Source organism: Portunus trituberculatus, chromosome 38 (genome assembly GCF_017591435.1).
Source record: "Portunus trituberculatus isolate SZX2019 chromosome 38, ASM1759143v1, whole genome shotgun sequence".
Classification (NCBI taxonomy): Eukaryota; Metazoa; Arthropoda; class Malacostraca; order Decapoda; family Portunidae; genus Portunus; species Portunus trituberculatus.
Genome location: NC_059292.1, coordinates 19,973,213 through 19,987,088, shown reverse-complemented (window position 1 = coordinate 19,987,088; position 13,876 = coordinate 19,973,213). Strand labels below are relative to the sequence as shown.

Below are 13,876 nucleotides of genomic sequence, written 5' to 3'. Positions count from 1 at the left end.
GTTAGTTTTGTATGAAAATAGGTGGTAGTGACTAACGCTGACATTCATGTGTGCTATTGAAACCATTAACAGACCTCAACATACCTAAGTTATAGTGGAAACTATTGCCTAGTTCTCTTCATTTCCACTCTCTGTTTGTGTTATGGGACTTAACACAGAAAGTTTGCAAAGGGTGTAAGACCAGATGCATTTGCAAGTGCAGAAAATGTGATGTGGAACTCTGCACTAACTGCTTTGAAGACTATCACCTCTCTTAGTTCTATCTAAAATATAAGTATCCTCAAGTAAAAGTGAAATGGGTCTGTCAATAGTTAAATATTTTAGTTTTTATTATTTTTTTCTTGGTGGTTAAAATTTTCTAAATGAAATAGAGCTTAGCAAAAATATGTGAATGTTAAAGAATAAAGGCAAAGAAACTAAGTATTTACATGCATTTTTTTTGGTTAGAAGTTGCTTATGTCATGTATTTTATCCCACGTCTACCTCCTATGCGTACATGTATGTATGTTCCAAGAAATCGTGTTTCGTATTAAAATAAGGGAAAATATATATAGACTTGATTATCAAAAAAGGGACTCACAGTAAGTCTTGTCTTAAAATTCAATTAAAAAATTCCAGTCGGATTGATGCTCGGGATGTAATGAGTTAATTACTTTAACCTCTTCACTCCAGGCAAAAAAAATGGTTCCTGGCACTGTATCCGGGCTGGGCTGGAGTGGGGAGATACCTGACTCAGAGGCAGCTTTCTCTCTCTCTCTCTCTCTCTCTCTCTCTCTCTCTCTCTCTCTCTCTCTCTCTCTCTCTCTCTCTCTCTCTCTCTCTGTGCTACAAAAAATTATGATAAGTAGTTTTTCATAGTAGGAACGTACATTAAGAAATCCACACAAATTTTAGAGAAAAAATTGTAGTTTGCCTTCTTAAGGCCATTTTCTGAAAATGACAGATGAGAGAAAACATAAATTTTTTTTATGATAAAATAATGTATTGGTATCATTAAAAAATTAACAAATAAGATAGAATTATTTCCATCACGACACATCAATACTTATCCTGGTATAAGTGAATCATATACCTTTGTAATAATGATGAAAATCAAGTATTTCATTGTATCATATACAACCTACATTCTGAGAAATCTCATACAGAATCCAGGAAAGAAAAGACACCATTTTAGCAGAAAGCAGACATGACACAATATGCACGTCATTGGATATGTGATGACCACCCCGATGACACAATATATGTCATTGTGTTGAAGGGGGTTAAACATTTCTATGAGATACTCGGAAGGTAATAGGTTGGACTTTTAAGCTTATAGTTTAATTTTAATTTACATGTCATTGTGGTCAATAAACTATATAATATAATGTGTGTGTGTTTGGAGGGATATACTGTAAAATATGGTATGTGAAAAATCTTTAGATCACACCATAAGATAATTAGCTTAATATTTTATTGAGTTTGAGGGAGATTCTCTTTTATTGTAGACTGCCTCTGACACTTATATTTCTTTACTTTAGCTGAAAGAGAAGAACAGGATGGAGCATCAAGGAAAGAAATTTTGCCAGGGACTAGAATATCTAAGAGTTGGCGATTTCCTCTCACCTCGCAGCTTTCTAGGACAACTCGCAGAAACTACCACAACCGGAATAGAATCACTTACTTGCCCTGTGGAACTAGCTCATCTGTCCGGCATATTGGAGATAAGACATCTTTTAACATCCATCTCAATAGAGATCAGGTATTGACATCTTTTTATGTTGATGCAAGTATTTGTTTACTCAATTATTCTTATATGAATTGATTAAGTGCAGTTCTTTTACAAATAGCTTTACATCTAGAAAATAAATTAATCTTTTTTTGTAGATTTAAGTTTTACATGTAGAACCAAGGAATGGAAAGTTTTCAGAACTAACTCACCAGATGTCCTTGCTGTTACAAGTCCCCAAGTGACATGAGGTGAAATCTTGTTATAGTAAATCCCAGGTGCACACAGATGCATATAAAGTTGATCATTATGATGCTGTCAACTTTTGAATATCACATGTAAATGATTTTGGGAGAATTTCGTTAAAACAAATATTTTCTATGATTATCTTATCATGCACCACTAGTTTTACATATCATTTTTTTGTTATAATTAAAAAATTAATATGATACTCATGTTTGGTTTTCTGTCTTAATACCTATCTGAAATTAAAGGCATTTATTGCTTTTTTATTTGTATATATATTCATTATATGTATTTCTTCATTTTAAAAGATTAACTTGATGAGGACACCAAAGGGTCAGAGGGGACCAGAAATGTCCCCTGGTGGGACTGTTCTCTCAATGGCGTGCCTAAATGTCTTGCCACCTCCCTCGACTTTTTCTTCAATAACTTCTGCAACATTCATGGTCTTAGATCTAATTTTCAATCTGTAGAACACCACCTCTCCTCTACTAAACCTCATCTTCTTTTCCTCTCCAAAACACAGCTGTCTGAGGCAACTGACAGTAGCCCCTTCTCTGTTCCCTCCTACTTTCTCTATCATAATTTTTGCTGCAAAGCTGGATGTTGTGTCTATGTGTGCAACAACTTAATTTGCTCTCATATCCACCCTCTCGAATCTTCTGAGTTTTCCAACATCTGGCTTTGACTCAACAGTCACTCTCTAACTAAATTCATCTGTGCTGTCTATCTATCCCCTAACTCCTCTGACTATAGTAAATTCTTTGACTATTTAACTTCCAAAGTGGAGCACTTCTGTCCCTCAACCCTTTTGCAGAGATATCCATCCTTGGAGATTTCAATGTTCACCACCAACTATGGCTTTCCTCTCCCTTCACTGATCATCCTGGTGAACTAGCTTTCAACTTTGCTATCCTCCATGACCCAGAGCAACTGGTGCAACACCATACTCTTATTCCTGACCGTTTTGGAGATATGCCCAAAATTCTTGACCTTTCCCTTACCTCTTATCCTTGTGCTAATTCTGTTACCCTATCTTCTCCATTGGGCTCTTCCAATCACAAAGTCATTTCTGTATCTTGCCCTATTTCTCCAATACCTCCTCAGGATCCCACAAAATGGAGGTACCTCTGGCATTTTGCCCTCTGCCAGATGGAGGTATCTATGGAGGTATTACGCTGATTTTCCCTGGAATAATTACTGTTTCTGTGTCAGAGTCCCATCTCTGTGTGCTGAACACATAACAGAGGTGATAGTGACTGGCATGAAGGCGTACATTCCTCATTCTTTTTCTCAACCTAAGCCTTCTAGACCTTGGTTTAACACAGCCTGTTCTCGTGCTATACATGATAGAGAGGTTGCCCACAAGATACTTGAGCCTTCCATCTGAATGTCGTATACTTTATATTTCTGCCTGAAATCATGCCAACTCTGTTCTTCAACTTGCCAAACACTCTTTCATAAATAGAAAGTGTCAAAATCTTTCAAACTCCAACTCCCTTCGTGACTTCTGGAATCTGGCCAAAAACATCTCCAATAACTTTACTTCTTCATCTTTCTCTCCTTTATTTCATCCTGATGGCACCACTGCTATCACTTCTGTCTCTAAAGCTGAACTCATCTCTCAAACACTTACTAACAACTCCACCTTGGATGATTCATCTCTTCAATTAAAATTCTTCGTAATGATGTTTTCCATGCCCTTGTTGGCCTAAACCCTCGGAAGGCTTATGGACCAGATGGGGCCCCTCCTATTGTTCTCAAAAACTGTGCTTCTGTGCTTGCACCTTGCCTGGCCAAACTCTTAACTATATTTATCGACTTCTACCTTTCCTTCTTGTCAGAAGTTTGCCTACATTCAGCCAGTTCCTAAAAAAGGTGACCGTTTTGATCACTCAAACTACCGTCCTATAGATTTAATTTCTTGCTTGTCTAAAGTTTTTTAATCTATCCTCAATAGGAAAGTTCTTAAACATCTGTCACTTCACAAGCTTCTATCTGATCGCCATTATGGCTTCCATCAAGGTCGCTTTACTGGTGATCTTCTGGTGTTCCTTACTGAGTCTTGTTCATCTTCTTTTAGAGATTTCAGTGAAACTTTTGCTGTCATGTTAGACATATCTAACACAACTTTGATTTCAAAACTGCCCTCCTTTAGTTTCTATCTTTCTCTCTGCAACTTTATCTCATTTCCTTTTTTATCGTTCCGTTGCAGCTGTGGTAGATGGCCACTGTTTTTCTCCTAAATCTATTAACAGTGGTGTTCCTCAGGGCTCTGTCTTGTCACCCACTCTCTTTCTATTATTCATTAATGATCTTCTTAACCAAACTTCTTATCCTATCCACTCCTAAGCTGATGATTCCACCCTACATCTTTCCATGTCCTTTCAGAGAAGACCAACCCTTCAGGAAATCATCAGATCACACAGGGATGCTACAGAATGCCTGATTTTTTTTTATCATTCTAAGATTTCTGATTGTGGTAGAGAAAACTTTGTAGTGTTTAATGCCTCAAAAACTCAATTCCTTCATCTATGAACTTGAGACAACCTTCCAGACAACTATCCCTTTTTCTTCAATGACACTCACCTGTCTCTCTCTTCCACACTGAATATCCTCAGCCTGTCCTTTACTCATATTTTAACTGGAAACTTCACATCTCATCTCTTGCTAAATCAGCTTCTATGAAGTTAAGCTTTCTGCGGTGTCTCTGCCAGTTTTTCTCGTCCCTCCAACTGCTAATTCTGTACAAGTGTCTTATCCGTCCTTGTATGGAGTGTTCTTCACATATTTGGGGTGGTTCCACTCACATAGTTTTATTAGATTATTTATTGGAATCAAATGCTTTTCATCTTATTAACTCACCTCCTTTGTCTGACTCTCTTCAGCTTCTTTCTCACCATCGAAATGTTGCATCTCTTTCTATCTTTTATTGCTATTTTCATGCTAACTGCTCTACTGATCTTGTTAACTGCATGCATGCCTGCCTCCTGCAACCTCACTCCACAGGGTTTTCTTCTTCCTCTCATCTCTATTCTGTCCAACTCTCTAATGTAAGAGTTAGCCAGTACTCTCAATCATTCATACCTTTCTCTGGTAAACTCTGGAACTCCCTACCTGCTTCTGCATTTACATCTTCCTCTGACTTGACTTTTAAGAGAGAAGTTTCAAGACATTTATCCCTGGATTTCGGATATCTCACTTGAGCTTTAAGGGAACTGGCAACCTAGTGGGCCTTTTTTTCCATTTTCTGTTGCCCTTGGCCAGTTGCTCCTTCTGCATAAAAAAAATGCTAAGTAGCACTTTTGGTGCTAAATCTAGCACTTTTCTAATGATAAAGCTCCAAAAAATTTTATTTGGTGCCATAGGGCTTTTTTTTCTTTATGACTCATATGAGTATGAGCTCTGTGCTCCATTGCATAAACTATGTACTAATTTTTCTTGTATACTATGTACTATATAGTACAACCAAGCACTTAAATGTATATATTTCTGAGAAACATTGGTGACTGAATTACATATTAATTATTTTACAGGTACACTTGGCGAATTAATTAGTCTGGCAAAACTACTGCCAAATGCAAATTTTTGCATTTGGCTTTCCTTGTCTGTACTCGCATTTTTCCACCAGTTTTCCTCGCCCACTTTTGTCCTTGCTGCCACCACCGTTGCCCTTAGCCCCACCGGTACCACCTATTGTGCTGGTAGAGGCCATGTTGGCGGTAAATCGCCAGAATTCGTTCCCACGCTAGCAGAGCAGAGGGTACTACAAACAAAATGGCTGAAGGGGACTCTCAAACTGCATTCTGATAGGTTAAGAGAGAGGTCTGATGTCACAGGGGAGCCGCGTGGTTTGCTATGCGACTGCCTAGGAACCGCCAAGTTTGAATTCAAATTACCTAGCGTGCACTCGGTGGTCCATGACCACCCTACTGCCAAAAGTGAATTTTGCCAAGCTGAGATTCGCAAAGTGCGGGGTCTTACTGTATACCATTAAGAGTAGATGTGATAATATGATATCAACTGGTGCTCCCATTTCTTCCATGGTGAATGTATGTATTAGTGGATCATTCTTTCCTGTCACTGGTCAGCTCCACCTGGTGAGACAAAGTATTGTCTTACAGTGTTATGAACTGACATGGCTTTTGCTGTAGGCCAAGTACTTCTGGTTGGTGACAGGTTCCACCAAGATCTTAAATTGTTCTGTGGTTATCCTAAAGAAATCATAAATCTTTTCCGGATCATTTACCAAATCTGGGAACAAATGTCCAAAGCTCCTAGATTCAGGTTTTCTAGAATTAAATTAATGTATCCATATTCATTGCCTATGCTTCCTCAGCTACAGTAACACTGCTATTTTTGCAACAGGCAGCACATCGATACTCCTCGAAGGCTGCCTTGGTACTGAATGATGTGTTGATCAGACTCATTTGGTTGGAACTTTGCTGCTTCAAAATAATTCAAGTCAAATGATTCTTCATGAATTGAATTGATTTTATTTGCTTGGTGTAAATGCAGCCTTAGATAACCATTTTCTTCCCATTTCTTTCTTAAACCTAATTTTTCAAGCATGAGCCCACTACTCTGGTTCTATTCTGGCTACTAATCATTAAAACTTTGCTTACATTCCTTTTGTTATGACCCCTATGCCACTTACATATTTCTATAAGGTCCTCTCATAACCTACGTCTCTCTCTAAGGAATGCAAATTTAACGGCTTCAATCTCTTTTCACGGGATATCCCTCATTCCCTATATCCTTTTAGCCATTCTCCTTTACACTGATTCTAATAGATTTTTATCCATCCAATAATGTGGGGACCAGAATTGTATTCCATAATCTAGATGGAGTTTGACCAGAATCAAATATAACTATAAAATTACTTAAGGACTTATGCTTTTAATATTCATATAAATTAATCCTAGTACCATACAATGGAGACTCAATACTTAAACTTAATTCATAAATTCCAAATGGTTGTTCGACTATCAAAAAATCTTTACTATCAATATCTATAAATCAAATAGTTCATTCTAACCTTAGCAAAACCTTAAGTTTACAAAAATTTCAATGTAAATTTTTTATAATTTTGATTTGTTTTTATCGTAAGTGAAGGCTGGTGATGGATAACATAGAAGAGGAGGGAAAAAGGTGGGGAGGAGGAGGGAGGTTAATTGTTGGAGGATGAGTCACCATCCATGAAAACATCTGGTGTGATTCCTCTGAACCCACTTGTGGAGGACTGTGGCTCACTCCCACTTTTGCACTTTCATTAGATTCCTTATTTTCAGCACTAATAAAATGAAAAACTGTAGACAGAATGCAAGAGAATGTTATTGTTTTCATTACCATGATGGAACAAATGGTGGCGACACAGCGGCGGGGAGAAAAGAGGCCAGGAGCCTTTGTTTACAACCATGTGTGCCGGCATTTAAGTATCAGATATTTTTTTCCAGTACCAAGTTGAACTTTTGTGTTTGAGTATTGAAAAGTTTGACTTCAAAGACATTTGAGGATTGAGTATTCACTGTACATGTATTTGCCTTATTTCTAGCCATTAGGCATTGTTTTCTTATACCAAGATTGGAGTTAATTATAACTTCTAAATCATTTTCATATCCTGAACATACCAGGGCCTTGTTGTTTATGGTGTACCTATCTACCTATCTTTGTGTCATCTGCAAAATTACTAATATCACTACTACAGTATTTGATGGCTCATAAGACAAATGGGCTCATAAGATGCATCCAATTCTAGCAGACTTTGAAATGAAAGAACAAATAAATGAGCAGATTTAAGCTCTGAATATGAAGTGAATGATTTTACCTGACATTTGAAGACTCGCTTGCATTTAGATCATTATTAGATCCCAATATTTTGCATTCAAAAACTTTTATATTTGCTAGTAGCCAATGTACCTATTGTATAATATACCGTATTTGATGGCTCATAAGGTGCATGAGGTCATAAGATGTACCCAGTTTTGGCAGATACTGAAATGAAAAAAGGTAAATGAGCAGATTTAAGTTCTGAATACGAATTGAAGGATTTCACCCGATATTTGAAGATTCTCACATGCATTTAGATCATTATTAGATCTCATTTAAAAACTTTAATATTTGCTAGTTGCTTGCGTACCAATCTTGTTGTGAGATGTACCTGGCATATGACGTTAGCACTGACTGTGAGAGACTACAGGCCTAATAATAGTAATTTTTCTTTTTTTATCTTAATTTTTTTACATGTATGCAAGGTAAGAATGTTGAAAGATAGTGCAATTTTAAATGTATGAAAGTGTGTCTTACCTCAAGGATACCAGCATCACACTAAAGAACTCAGTGAGTCTTGCCTGTGTCAAGATTAATTTTTTTTTTTTCTATTATTATCTTTTTTTTACGTTAAGGCCTATAGCACCTGTAGGCTCACTTGAAGAGTGTATGGAAAGTGCTGATTCGACGTCTGCCCGATCCCATGCTCACCACCTTATCCACTGTGCCACTGCCTCCCCGTTTTGTTTGGGTCCATGTGGTGGTGTATGGCAAATTCTTTTTGACTGGTGTCATTCCATGTGAATTACCATTATGTATGACCTATTATATATTGTTACCTTTAAAGAAAGAATTGTTTTCTGGTGTAGTACCAGTCATCACTTTGTTTACACTCTTGATGTTACAGGTGATCTTGATGTTAGGAATGACTTCTGCGTCAGGCCTTTGTATCGGCAGCACCTGTAAGGAAAATACAAAAAACACAAACAACAAGGAGGACAATCATCATCTTTCACACCACTAGTTCCTGCATCTAGCACGCCACATTCTCTCCAGGAACTCTTTCACAGCCTCAATCATCCTTCCATTCGTCTCCCCACAGAGTCCCAGCAGCACCACCATCCATTCCCTTCCTGTCATCTCCACTCTGTCATGCCCCAGCTCCCTCAGCACCACTTGCATCATGTCATACCTGTCTCTGGCATACTTCACACACTCCAGCACCACATGCTCCACCGTCTCATCCTCCCCCATGTCACACATCTGGCACACTTTGCTGCGGGACTCAGACCATCTATAATTCCTTGCATTCACATCCATGCACTGTGCCCTAGCTCGGAAGAGAAGATCCCCACCCAGGCTTCCATCATACCACTTTTCATACATTGGGGCCTCTTTCTCTCTATACCATTCCAAGGTACTCTTCTGCTCAATCCTATTCTTCCAGTCACTCAGTCCCACACCTTTTACTACTCTGTCTATCTCACTCCTCCACTTCCTTACACCCCATTCTCTACCCTCTCCATTTCTAACTATCATACTCCAGTCCTTCTCTAAGTGCCTTCCTTCTACCTGCTGAAAAGCCCAACTAGCTATTAGGCCACTCTTCACCACCATCCTGACACACTTTTTTCCCCACTTGCTACTCCTGACATTCCACAGAAACACTTTTCTCACTATTCTAGCATCGTTCATTCGCTCTAACCTAGCCTTATACCTTAGGGTCGCTTTTACATACCTTTCTCTAAAAGTGCTCCAACCCATGTCTCCCCTAAGGGCCTCTACTGCTGCATATCTAGGTGCATTTAGTGCCATTCTTGCAACTCTATTCTGCCCTATTTCTAACTTTTCTAGTTCACTTTCATTCCATGCAGTCACATCCATACCATACATGATGCTCGGAACAGCCACGCTCTTCCAAACTTCTCGCAGCACGTCATATTTACTCGCTCTCATCCTTGCTGCACTTCCTAGCCGACCTACCCACTGACTCACCATGCTTATCTTCTCATTCTTTGTCTTCACGCAGCCAACCGGACTCATCCACATCCCCAGGTACTTGTATTCATCTGTCTGTTGCATCTCGTTCTCACCTAGTCTCCACACTGAGTTCCTCTCATCCTCTGACCCATTCACAACCATTACCTTGCTCTTTTCACTGCTAAACCTCACTCCAAAGTCTCTTCCATACCCATCTACAACATCAAGCAAACTCTGAAGCTCTTCTGCCGACTCACTCATAACAACAACATCATCTGCATACAAGAGCACACATATCTTATCATTCCCCACATTTACACCTGCATTCATTCTCCTCAATCTAGCAGCCAGTTCCTCTGTATATAAGTTAAAGAGGATTGGTGATAATATGCAACCCTGCCTAACTCCTCTTTCACTCTTCACCCAGTCTGTCTCTACATTTCCTAGTTTATACTTAGCTCTTGTATCCACATACATACTTCGCACTATGTTAACTATCTTTGAACTTAGCCCAATCTTTTCTAGCACTCTACCTAGCATTTCTCTGTTCACCCTATCATATGCTTTCTCTATGTCTAGAAAACCTAAGTATAACTTGCTACCATCTTTCTTCTTTCTCTCAATCAATTCATTCACCACAAACATATTGTCTTCAGCTCTCCTGTCCACACGGAACCCATTTTGCTCTTCACCTAACACTCCAACTCTCTCAATCCATTTACACAATCTTTCATTCAGAACTGCACTGAACACTTTTCCTACTGTGTTAACTAACGCAATTGGCCTGTAGTTTTTCAACTCATTCTTACTCTTGTACCCTCCCTTATGCAGCAAGGTCACCCTGCATTCATTCCACATTCTCGGCACTCTCTCCTCCTCCCACACCTGGTTGAACAACTCAGTCATCCTATCAATCACTACTTCTCCTCCATTTTTGTACATTTCATACGGTATCTCATCCGGCCCTGCTGCCTTCCCATTCTTCTGCTTCTTCACACATTTCTCCACCTCCTCCCTGCTGATCCTTTCATTCAACTCATCTGCATCCTTTCTCTCCAGTGTCACACGCCCTTCACCCACATCAAAGACCTCACCTACACCTCCAATCTCTTCCCAAAACTCTTTTATTGCTCTTCTCATTTTTTCCTTATCAGTCACCACTGCCCCATTCACCTTCAGGCTCTCCACATTCTCACTGTCAGGCATCCCCTCACCCCTCAGGAATCTGTACCATTCACGACCACCTTCCACACCTTCTATGGCAGTGCCTGCCATAGAAGGATTTTGATCTTGATCTTGATGCTATAAGTGATTCAAGATTACTCCTAAGCCAGGTCTTTGTATTGTCAACTTTTTGTTCCTAGCCTAGCCATCTTGGATTTGCTAGGTGCTTCTGATTAAGAATAGAGTGATGATAACTCAGAACGTCTTATCAATACACTATAACATTTTTCATAAATGTAAATGTATATGCCAAAAAGAGCGGTTATAATGACAGGGTATGGATATGCAGGGGTTAGCAATAGCAGGTGGTATACAGACCCAGGCCAGGAAAATGGCAGCAGGTCTGAAGGGGTAAAAGGCATATGCATAAAGGTCTTAGAACGCATTACTATTTTCTGTATACATTCTTAAGACTGCTATGCAATCAGTCACTTTGTGAATGGATTTTCAAGGAATACCTGTACTATGTTTATCTAGACATCTTCCTCCTCCACCATAATTATCTGTCCATCAGTTTTGTCACCATAACATCTCGCTACCAGCTCATTGAAACATTCACTCACTGACCATTAGCTCCAGTAAAGAAGTGATATTTGGTTTTCTTATACTTTTCATGCAATCTTTCATTGCATTATTAAATTTTTATTTATTTTATAAATTTCTTAATTAATTATTATTTTTTTAAAGTTGATAATTGTGCACCACATGTATGACCACCTGAACCCTATTGCTGAATTTGAGTTAGTAGAGGCAATTTTTGGCATTTCAGGGATAGTGTTAACATAGTACAGATTTAAGTACTTCATGGGTGTCTTTGGAACATAACCCCATGATAAACTTAGAGTTGACTGTATTACAGTTATCCTATTTCAGAAGTATCTGCTACTTATTTTAAGATTTAATAGGATATCTTTTATTTCACCTTTATGGTATGAATTTACAATACAATGAACCTTTGTTTCTGATCTTTGTCATAATTTCTTGATGGTGATATTGGGTTTTGTGTCCAAATGACATCCATGGAATTAAAATTGAAAAGTTGTGTATATCAGGGAAATTATTAAAATGTATGATTAGGATATGAGTTCTTATAAATCAAACATTAGATGAAAAGGAATGCTCCTAATAATATTTTTGTTTTTTGTTGACAAAAATAATGATGTGTTGGTAGGATAAGTTGTGATGAGACTAACCTGTCTAGATTTGATTATTTTGATTTGTTGATGTATTCATTAAAGGAAAAATGGAGTCTACAAGCATTTCTAAGATGGGATGGTAGGTATATTTTGATCTTCAACATCTATGGGTATGTCTGTTACCCAAGTCTCTTGACAGATGGTAAAATTACTGTGTAAGGTGATCAAACAGAAAGGATGAACTTGCCACCAGAACTATGTCCTTTTCTCTGGCTGATTTAGAGTTTGCCTCTTTACAATTGAAAATACAAAGTAAAGATGGTGAATCAAATCTGAATTTGATTTCCTAGCTTAAGCCTGGGTGGCTGTCTATGTACTAGATAAGGGCATTTTCCTAAAAGGTAACTTCTGGTAAGGTTGCTCTTTCTTTGCTCAATACTTCATATAATAATGACAAGCATATGTGGTGCATGAGGTCACAGTATGTTGTAGTTCATGGTTATACTGAACCATATTTCCCCTCATAAAATCCTGGTGTCACTTGTCATCATATTGTAGTTTTAATGATTAACATAGAAGTGGCAAAAACTGCTGTCAGAAACCTATGTACTGTTGTGTCAAGCATTGCACTTGTTTCAGGTACGGCAAACAGCACTTCAAGCCTCTTCGTATAGGAACAGGGAAATAGAAAATCTGATTAAGAAACAGAGAAAATTAAGTATAAATGATTGGAGAGAGAAGAAGGAACCTTTTCAGCCAGTGAACCACTCCAGTCTCTGGGCAGATGGACGGCACCAAATCTTCTCCTCCAGGAAGCATCCAAGGGAAGATCACAGAAGGCCAACTAGTGGTGTGGAGAATTTTTCAAACTACTGCAAACACTGTGGTGGAAGAAAGTAAGATATATAATTTTAAGGGGAAGGAACACATTCACTAGAAACAATGTTGGACTCTCTTACAAACAATGTACGATTGTAGTGAAATATACAGTGGAGACTCAATACTCTAACTTAATTTGTTCCAAGTGGCTGTTCGAGTATTAAAAAGTTCGACTATTGATACTTATAAATTGGGTAATTTATTCCAGCCAAGTTTTAAAACAGTAGCGGTTTAATTTTGCAGTCACCGCTAGCACTAAAGCACAGAAACAGGGTTAGCCTGTCTTTCATGGACTTGTGTCCTGGCAAACACTTCTCATCCTTTGTTATATAGATCCTGTTTGGTAGTTTTTATTTTCCAAAACAGGCTAGTTTCATCACAATTAAAGATTTGTTGTGGGTTTAAGGGCTCCTTATCGACAAATTTCTTATATTCAGGCACAAATTTCTCAGCGGCAACTGTTAGCACTTGCAGCCTCGCCTTACCTCACAACAGTATGAATTCAAGTTCTTTTCTTGAAATTCCCAAACCATCCCTTACTCACTTTAAAATAATCATTGAAGTCAGATGTAGTATCGGAAATAAGATCACGATGCAGCAGCCTAGCCTTCACACAAATTATGCCCTCTGACAAAGAATCACCAGCTATCTGCCTTTGGTTTATCCAATCCACAATTTTTCCATTTCTTCCACTGCCGCAGGTCACGTAAAGTGCCTTTTCACACCAATCGCCACATCAGCTCTTTTAATGAGCTTTTTCTTCTTCAGTATTGTGACTACTGTAGATTTAGCCATACAGTACTCAGCTGCAAGATTCTTCCTCCTTTCTCTTATTTATCAATAATCTCTTTTCATTTTGATGGTTGTCACTACATTCTTTCTTGTAGGCTTATTCTCACCACTAACAAACCTCTTTGGTGCCATTGTAAGCTTCTAA

General features: G+C 38.4%; 1 protein-coding gene across 1 annotated transcript in view; it reads left to right on the top strand.

Annotated features, from left to right (window-relative positions):
* The window catches only part of LOC123514585, an 86,266-nt gene extending 72,628 nt beyond the window's left edge, over positions 1 to 13,638 (top strand). Inside the window, exons 5-6 of the mRNA XM_045272549.1 lie at positions 1,521 to 1,741; positions 12,700 to 13,638. Of these exons, the coding sequence (XP_045128484.1) occupies positions 1,521 to 1,741; positions 12,700 to 12,960 (482 nt within the window). The 3' untranslated portion in view covers positions 12,961 to 13,638. The remainder of the gene's footprint in view (positions 1 to 1,520; positions 1,742 to 12,699) is intronic.
* Positions 13,639 to 13,876: the final 238 nt, after the last annotated feature.